At 53.1% G+C, this 9,022-nt stretch overlaps 1 protein-coding gene across 1 annotated transcript; it reads left to right on the forward strand.

Moving 5' to 3' along the window:
- The first annotated feature begins 3,625 nt into the window (after nucleotides 1-3,625).
- Nucleotides 3,626-8,369, forward strand: YPEL4 (yippee like 4). The gene is made up of 5 exons (XM_007196460.2): nucleotides 3,626-3,750; nucleotides 6,152-6,476; nucleotides 6,658-6,701; nucleotides 7,064-7,172; nucleotides 7,401-8,369. Exons 2-5 carry the CDS (start codon nucleotides 6,336-6,338, stop codon nucleotides 7,488-7,490), a joined length of 384 nt encoding a protein of 127 aa, XP_007196522.1. The 5' UTR covers nucleotides 3,626-3,750; nucleotides 6,152-6,335; the 3' UTR covers nucleotides 7,491-8,369.
- Nucleotides 8,370-9,022: the final 653 nt, after the last annotated feature.

A 9,022-nucleotide genomic window follows, 5' to 3' on the forward strand; every position in this document is an offset into this window, starting at 1 on the left:
ACAGTACTCCCGCTCACCTGCCGTCCGGGAAGGGGTAGGGCGGCGGGAAGAGAAGGGGACTCACTAGTCTAGGTCCCACGATCGCCTGGAAACGGGGAAATTAGCAGAACACCATTTGGATACGAAGAAACCAAGGGGTAGGGAAAGTGGAGGAAAACAGCTTATCAGAGACTAACCTGGACCGTCATCCCCGACCCGACACAATGTTTGCCCCCTAGAGAGCATTAAAAAAAATTTTTTTTAAATAAACGAATAGAAGTCCAAGAATTTTTTCCAGTTACTCTGCAAGCCAATCGTTACCCAGCAACCTCTCTCCTATTGAGTGGGGCGTTTTGTTGGGGACTCTGTTTCCCGCCCTAAATCCCTGACAGTTATACAAGGTCAGTCATTTAACCCCACAGGCAACAGGTTGGGCCACGTCTATACGCTTCTGATGCGCTTGGACTTTGGAATCTTGTATTCTTTGCTATGTATGCCACTTGCTTGCTGTGTGACTTTGGGCAAATCACAGACTTAAACTCTCTGAGACCCAGTTTTTTGACTGTGAACTAGCGATAACAGTACCCAACCTCTTCAAGTTGTTTTAAAGATTGCATAGGATGATGTATGTAAAGTACTAAGCCCAATGCCTGTAACATAGAAAGCATCTGATGTTAGCTCTTAAGTTATTGTAAGTTGAGGAGGGGAAGCTATAACGATGCCATCTATTTGTAGTTTACATTTTTCAAAGCCCTTTCAGGTATCCTCTTTCACAGCCACCTGTAAAGTCAGCTTTATCATCTTCAGTTTCAGGTGAGGTAGGAGACTAAGGTAGGTGAAGCGACTTGCCCAAGCTAGTACTCAAACCCAAGATTTTGGAGTTTGAGTGCCGTTATAATAATAGCAAACGCATAGTGCCAGATGCCACACAGTGTTCTATGGGCATTACAGGTATAAATCCATTTAATCCTCACAAGAATCCTGTGAAGTACACACTGTAATTGTCATCCCTGCTTTAGAGATGAGTACTTTTTTCAGTCCAGCTCACAGGGTTAATCTGGGTAGAAAAGCCTGGGAAGATTTTCTGGGTTGCCTTTTTCCGGCTGGCCCCATTTTACCATTCACTTCCTAAGAGTGCCTTCCTCACTTCTCACTTCTATTTATTTAATTATTTTGGCTGCACCGGGTCTCAGTTGCAGCACGCGGGATCTTCGTTGCGACATGCAGGCTCTTAGCTGGGGCATGCGTGCAGGATCTAGTTCCCCGACCACGGACCAAACCAGGGCCCCCTGCACTTGGGAGCACAGAGCCCTACCCACTGGACCACCAGGGAAGTCTCTCACTTCTCACTTCTCACAGTACTTTCTTTGGTGATTTGCTTTAATTATTTAATTCATTCACCACGCCTCAATTAGTTCTCCAGGGAACTACCAGCTATCCCCTAATCTTTCACCATTCTTCAAAAATTCAATTCTAGTCTTCCATTTGCAAAATTCTCTCCCTTAGTGAGCTCATCCTCTCCTGTTTCCATGCAGTCTGTCTCCCAGATTTGTTTCTTTGCCTCTCCCCTAAGGCAATTTCTCCCAGTTATCTGAAGGTCATCTTAATTTGGGTATTGTATAGCCATCTCAAGCTGACTTTAGGGAGAAGAAACCCCTCCCCCTCCTTTGGACTGCTCTCCATTTTGCTTCTTAAACACAGAAAGAGTCAGGGCAGAACATTGAAAGCATCTGTGCTTCCCTACACTCTCTCTCCTCACTTTCAGTCTTTCACCAAGCACTCCTGTCACCTCCACCCCACCCCCAAATAATACTGTCCTCACATGTCTTGTTCATTCTCCTCTCCAGCTAAATCCTTGATAATTTTCTTCCTGAGTTCATTTAAATTAACTGGCATCCTTTTTTGCTTCCACACTTTCAAACCTTGCCCTAAAAAACTACTCACCTTCCTTTTCCCACTTCCCACTGTTTTCCTCAACAAATGCCTCCTCCACTTACATTTCCCTTCTCATCTGTTGCCCAGGCAAGAATATTTCCCTCTTTCTTTACTCAGTTCTGCCTCTCAATTCCAAACCTCTGGTAACATCACTCAAGATACCCACACTGTGTTTTCAGAATTTACCTTAAACCCCAGAATCTTCCCTGATTAAATATTCAGAATTCCTTTCACTTTTTCATACCCAGCTAGCACTGCCTCCCATTAAGCTTATTTCCCTACCTTAACTTTTCCCCCTCCTTGCTTGTGAAAAGTACTTCGTTTTCTGGATGTTAGCCTTGGTTAGAAATCGGAGTTTTTATCTTAGAGGGTTATGTTCTGTGATCACCTACTTTAGCAGCTTGCACAGGGCAACACTCCATGAGAAATATTCTGGGTCAACTGAAGTATAACTGGAAACCGATACAAAAATAGCAAGAAAGATGTTAAATTCTTCATCAGACATAAATTTGGCATGTGTCTCTCGAGCTAGCAGAATTTTAATAGTAAATCTGCTCTGGGTTTAGGGGTGTTTAGTTGAGAATACTGTTTTGAAATGACAGTAACTATGGTTTACTAAGTGCCTATCACGTGCCAGGCATTTTTTAGGTGTTTACATGTTGTCTCACCTTACTTCACATCTCCATGGGGTAAACATTATTAGCTTCATTTAGCAGAAGAGCAAAACAGGGGCACGACGTTTATTGGTAACTCACCCAGTGGTGTCTGGTAAGTGTATTGGCAGAGCCGGGATTCCAACTCAGGTCTCTGTGAGACCAAAGCCAGACACTTGGACAACATCTGAAGATGCAACTCAACGGCTGTTTTGTGAGCATCTTCTGTATGCAAAGTTCTGCGCTAGGCATCACAGTCCTGGGATGCAGAGAGGAGTTTCCCAGAGGACCTGCCTCAGAAAGTTTATAGCCCAATAGAGAATCTTATGTAATGTGGGTGTCTCCGTTCACGAAGCACAAGTAATTTGGAGGTAGGTGATAAAAAGTTCCTGCATGTGAGATGTCATATTTGGTCTATGACTCCTTTGGGGGTATTCAGCTGGAGGCTTTGAGGCTTGGAAGTGCCTGGTACAAGCTTGGGGGCACTCTATGCCATATGTGACAATTACTATGTCTTTCTTTTCCCTGCGTCAAGGCTGGTACCAGAGCTGAAATGGGAAATGTATCATCTTGAATGTGTGTGCACGCTCCTGACTCTGCATCCATCTCTCACTGTCACCCGCCTAGCCACCTCCTTTCTTTCCTCCAGTCCTGCCACCCGTACTGTACTCCATCCTTGCCCAGCCCTGTCCTTCCCCCAGGTTCTTGCCGTCTCCTTGGCCACACTGCCTTCCTCCTCAGCAACAAGCCTCTCCTCTTGCACCCGCCCCTCCCGTCCCACCCCTCTGCTCCCATCCCTCTGCATCACTCCCCCAGCCCCATCCCTCAATGCCTGCCCGCTCCCTTCCTCCCAACCCTCCTCCTGTGTCTCCCAGCCCTGCTCTGACGTGGGAGGTGAGGGGGGTGGGGGGATGGATGACTCACAGTGTTATGATGCAGTTCCACAACATACAGCTACATTCACCCACAGCCCGAGGTACAGACGAGAGACAACCTCTGGCCCCCTAGCAGCTGGCCAGCTTTGCAGCCCCAGTCTTGAGCCCCTAACTACCCTCCCCCCGCCCCCACCCCCTTCCCAATTGAAGGAGCGGAAGGAGAAGAGAGAAGAGTGAGCAGAGAGATTGAGAGAGAGAGAGAGAGAGAGAGAGAGAGATAGACGGAGATCTCTGGAGCCGACCTCAAGGTGAGGGGGCAGCCCTTCTCCAAATGAATCTTTTTCCCTTTGCAAATTTCCTCCTCCTGCTGCGTGTTGCTTTCTCCCCTTTGCAAAAGCATTATTCATCCACCCTTTGTCCTCCCTTCCCCCTCCCCGCTGCCTCCGCTCCTCTCTCAGCTCCTTCATCCCTCTCCAAGCTCTGACGGTTCCCGCACTTATTTCCCGGCAACTCTGGCTGCAGCATCAGGCATCGCTGTTTATTGTTTTGCGGCTGGTGCAGACCCCCAAAGCCCGCCCTGGGAGCCGGCTGCGCTGCTAATTATTTGGACCTTACCCTCCTAAGGAATGCCAGCCCGGAGGGGGCCGAAGCCTCAGAGCAGATGAGAAAATCCTTTGTGAGCAGGTGTCCCCCTCCCTTTTTTTTTCCCCCCCTAAGAGGCACGGGATTCGCACCTGTTTCCTGGAGCCTCCGCCTCGGCGCCTCTGCCGTCAGCGCTGGTTGCTCAGCACCCCCCCCCCTCCCCCCAGCCCTCCCCCACCTCCCACGGTCCAGCCCCATTTCACTTGGGGGAGCGTCCTCTCCCCAGCACTCAGCTTGCCTTTGTTTTTTCCCCAGTCATTTGCTCAACTTGCTTCTCCCGGTAATCTGAGATGGGGAAAGAAGTGACCCCTCCTCCCCTCCTCCCCCTCCCGTGAGTGACTCTCCGGCCTTCCTTGCAGCCTCTCCTGGGCTGGATGGGGAAGCAGCGGGAGAGAGAGGGAGGGAGGCGTGCTGGAGGCTGGGGAAGGAGTCTGAGAGCTAGGACCCGGCCCCCTCCCCAGGCCCCTCGAAGGTGTGTTAGATGGAGCGCGTCAGAGGGGAACCTGCAGGCAAAGTTGAAGGCAGACCTGTGAAGTGGAGGCTGAAGAGTGCTCTGCTGGTGAGGAGGGCCTGTTTCCTGCAGCCAAAGCCCAACGTCACCCTCAACACAGCCCAAGGTGTCTTCCTGCGCCCCAGCGGGGGAAGAAGACCTGAATCTGAAGATGGTCTCTGCCAGGGGGGTTTGTAGAGAGAGTGCCTGGCGGCCCCAGGAAACACTGGAACAGCTGGGGTGCTGGGGGCCACCGCAGAGGACAGGATGAGAGCCCGTCGCCCTGGCAGCCCAGAGTCACAACACCTCTGCTCTGACTAGTGGCCCAGCATTGCCAGAGCACCCAACAGGCATCTCGGAGCCAGACTTGGGCTAAACCGTCCACAACGGGCCTGAAGGCCCCGTGAAGGAGGGAGAAGACAGCAGCTCGCTTATCAGAGCCAACAGGGTACACCTCCCTCCTTATCCAGCACCCTCAGCCACTCTGGGGCTGGAGTCTGGGCCTCTTCCTCAAAATTCTTAATCAGGACCCAGCAATTATTTTATCTCATGTCACCCACAGAGTCACTGCTGTTTGTCCTGCCCTTGGGAGAAGGTGAAGAGAAACATCCTCTGCCTTGGGCCCCAAAGCACAGGTTTTGAAAATAAGAGCCTCCACTTTTGCTGCCCATCTTAGACGGTGCTCCCACCCTACAGACACAGCCCAGGAGCGCTGGCGTCCCAGACACAGTCCCCATTTCCCACTGGTTCCAGCTGTCAGATGCGCCCGAAGGAAAGAGAGTTTCTCTCCTAGGCTGGGTGCCCAAGTCCTTAACCGAGGGCTAAGGCAGCAATTCCAGAGGGCAGGAAAGAGAGACCGAGGGCCTCAGAGGCTGAGGAGACAAGCCCAGAGTTGCTTCCGGGCCAGAACGCGTGGACCAAGGGGCAAGACTGTGCAGCAGCCACGTCTGAGGTCCTTGGTACTGGCTGAGACATCCTTCAAGTTCTAGTTCCCAGAAGGCAGGACTCCAGCCCCAGAAGAGGGCTGGAGCAGCGTGTGTGCACCTGCCTGCCGGCCCGCCTTCCCTTTCTCATCACGCCCCTCCCTCCCCCACGAAACGTGTGATGGACCAATTATCTTGCAAACGGAGGCCATGAGAAAGAAGAACTGCCAGACTCCCCCAACTTTGTAAAGGCTTTGAGCTCCAGAGACGCAGAGCCTACCAGAGCACGTGGGACGCAGATCCTCACAAAAGAACTGAAAATCAAGAAAAGAGCACTTGCAAATGACGTTGCTCCCATGGCAGCGCTGGTGCCAGCGGGCTGCTCTCGGTGGAAAACGGTGGAGGCAGCTCCCGCCCCGGGAGGGAGAGACACCACCTCCTGGGCTAGAGGCCTGGATCCGCTGCCAGGCTTGCCAGAGCAGACTGTCATCCAGGGGACAGGGAGACACAGCGCGACTGGACGCTGAGGAGGGTTGCTGGTGATGGGGGGGGGGAGTAGGGGTGGAGGTGAGCGGAGCCCCATCTTCCCCATGCCCGCAGGAGGGGCTCCTCACGCGGTCTCGGCTCTCCTGATGCACCTTCCCCTCTTCCCAGGTGACTTCCATTTCTATCTGGTCCACGTCTGGGGGGGCCCTGGCCGGGCAGCCCCCCCACATCTCTCCTGCCCTGAAACACGGCTCTAGCCAACCTGCTCCGCTGCTTCACCTGCGACCGTCTGTGTGGGAGCTGCACAGCACCAGCCCCTCCCGCCCGCCAGGGCATCGTCCTCCAGCCCGTCATGCCCAGCTGCGACCCTGGCCCGGCCCCTGCCTGCCTCCCCACCAAGACTTTCCGCAGCTACCTGCCCCGCTGCCACCGCACCTACAGCTGCGTCCACTGCCGTGCACACCTGGCCAAACACGATGAGCTTATTTCCAAGGTACGCCAAGTGGAGGCCTGCCACTCCCCTCCACTCTCCCCCCAGGGTAGTCCAAACATCACCTAAGGGTGAGGCAACGAAGCCCAGCCTCCCTCCTCCGCGTCCCGGGGGGACTCAGGGCAAGGGTAACCCTGGGGTCAAGGGCTACTCAGTAGTCACTGTCGGTCCTATGTCTCCACAGTCCTTCCAAGGGAGCCACGGCCGAGCCTACCTGTTTAACTCCGTGTGAGTCTACCTCTCTCCTTGTGCATGTGTGCTTGTGTTGTGAATAATTTCCCCCTGGGAGAAACAGGGTGAGCCATCTGAAGGTGGTTTTGCAGCTGCTGCCTTTGCCTCTCCTTTTGCAAAGCGGTTCAGAAATTCAGTCTACAGTTCTTCTGTGGGGAGTCTGGGCAGAACTGCAATCCCAGCACCAGAAGAAAAAGGCCCAGGCACTAGACAGAAAAGGGTGGATTGCTGAAGGCAGGGACTTCCATTTGGAGGGTTAAGCTCTCTCCAGATGGAAGATCCTTTGGGCTGTTTGTTTGGGGTCTAGACTGACAGAGCGACCCCACTGGGTCCTGGGTCCCTCCTGTTTCCTGAGACAGGGTCAACGTGGGCTGTGGGCCCGCTGAACAGCGTCTCCTGCTCACGGGGCTCCACTCGGTAGCTGATATTTTCTGCGAGAGCTGCAAAACCACCCTCGGCTGGAAATATGTGAGTACCGGGGGGAGAGGGCCACCCTCTCTAGTGGAGTCTCCATGGCCCTCCAAGCCCCAGTGCCCACATGTTAGGTCTTTGCATGATCCAGAGGGGAGAGGGAGCTAGTAGTGGGTTGGACTGGGTCGGGGATAGAGGGGTTGGGGTCAGGGATAACACAGGTGGCGGCAGGAGTGCCTGGAAGGGAACTGCTCTGTCCTGCGTTCACTGCTTCCCCTCCATCAGGAACAAGCTTTTGAGACGAGCCAGAAGTACAAGGAAGGGAAGTACATCATTGAAATGTCACACATGGTGAAGGACAACGGCTGGGACTGAGGGGCTCCGGCAGGCTGTGCCCTTCCTCCGCATGCCCCACCCTCCCTACCCCTGTCCCCGGGCCCTGCCAAGCCTCCATACCAGCATGAGTACTGCCCCACCCCTGGGGGGAATCCCGGCTCCCACCAACCCCTCCCTCCACCTCATCACTCCCAGGCCCCTTTGGAACGGGGGTCTGGGGTACCCCAGGGGTGTTGAAGGCTCAGGAGTGGGCAGCAGCCAGGGAGACAGACTGGGGGAAAGGGCTGGCTGTGGGGCCTTCTAGCCCCAAGGTCCTGAAAATTGAGGGGATGGCGGGGCGTAGACTCAGGCAGAGAGGACCACGGGAAGAATCAGTGTTTGCTCCACCTCTGTGAATGAACAGAGGACCAACTCTGAGTCGTGGGACTGGTAGACCCTAGGCCACAGAATAGCAGATGGGAAAAGGCTCGAGATGGAGTGAAATTTTGGCCTCAGACACCGGGAGATACCAGAGTCTCTAAGGGTGAAGTTTCCCACCCCCGTTTGTAGAAGCAAGGATTCGTTGGGGGTGGAAATCCCAAATCCCAGGCCCTGGGTACTAATAAAAGAATCACAGGGGTTTCCATTTCACTCCACTTGTTTATCTTGGCACTAAAGTGGCACTTTCGAGCATCTGACCTTTGGGCGCGGTAGAGAGAGTTGCCCTGGAACAGCCTCACCCCCAGCTGGCACATTCCAGAGCAAGCAGTCTTTGTGGGCGCTCTCCGAGGCCCAGCCACTGCTCCCTGGGACCCAGTCCCTTGGGGGGAAGGCGGGAAATCAGTGCTACGGGACCAGGCTTCCTCGTGGCTGCCACCAGCGGACGAAACTTTTGTATGATACATAAAGTGTTTGGGTCTATTTTTAATAAAAAGGGGAAAGCAACTGTGAGGCACTCGGTCCTCTGACTTTTCTTCCTCATGCAAGTACCATACCAGTCGCATACACCCCCCATCCCAGGCCTGTCCCTTCACACCACTAGGGGGCAGCAGTTGCTTCATCAATGGCAAGATACCAGGGGATGGAGATTCAGGTGAGGTTTTGCTTGTTAAGAGATGGCTTTTGTGAGTGGTCTTCCAGCTGGAGCGTCCAAAACAGCTCCTGTCTTTTAGAGCCTTTGTCAGTGAATCTGCTTTTGCCTGGTTTGGGCACCTGGAAGAGGTTTATTCCAGAACAAGGGTTTTCTTGGGGCCCATTGCCTTTCAGCCCGGTTCTGGAATGTTTTGGTCAGCTCACGGCCACACTTAAAGCTAAAAGGAAAATCGATCAGCCAAGGTGCTGCCTTGGCAGCTGATACAAAGTGGAACAAAATAGCTCAGAACTGCAGCATCAATGCAACCATGTGACGCAAGTGCAATTTTTGGCAGTGATGTGAAATCTTATTTTTGTGAGGTCACCAACATCTGCAGGGAGGATTGGACGCATCATAAAAATCATTGTTTTTGTAAGCCAGCTTGTTATTTACGGATTCATTTATTGATACTGCAGCTATTTGTAAGAGCACCTCCTACTTGCCAGGCCTTGTTCAGCAC

Source organism: Balaenoptera acutorostrata, chromosome 9, assembly GCF_949987535.1.
Source record: "Balaenoptera acutorostrata chromosome 9, mBalAcu1.1, whole genome shotgun sequence".
NCBI classification, from domain to species: Eukaryota; Metazoa; Chordata; class Mammalia; order Artiodactyla; family Balaenopteridae; genus Balaenoptera; species Balaenoptera acutorostrata.

Coding starts and splice junctions, on each gene's coding strand:
- YPEL4 (XM_007196460.2), top strand. CDS start 6,336: ATGCCCAGCTGCGACCCTGGCCCGGCCCCTGCCTGCCTCCCCACCAAG. Junction 6,477..6,657: donor ACGATGAGCTTATTTCCAAG/GTACGCCAAGTG, acceptor ATGTCTCCACAG/TCCTTCCAAGGGAGCCACGG. Junction 6,702..7,063: donor GCCTACCTGTTTAACTCCGT/GTGAGTCTACCT, acceptor TTCCTGAGACAG/GGTCAACGTGGGCTGTGGGC.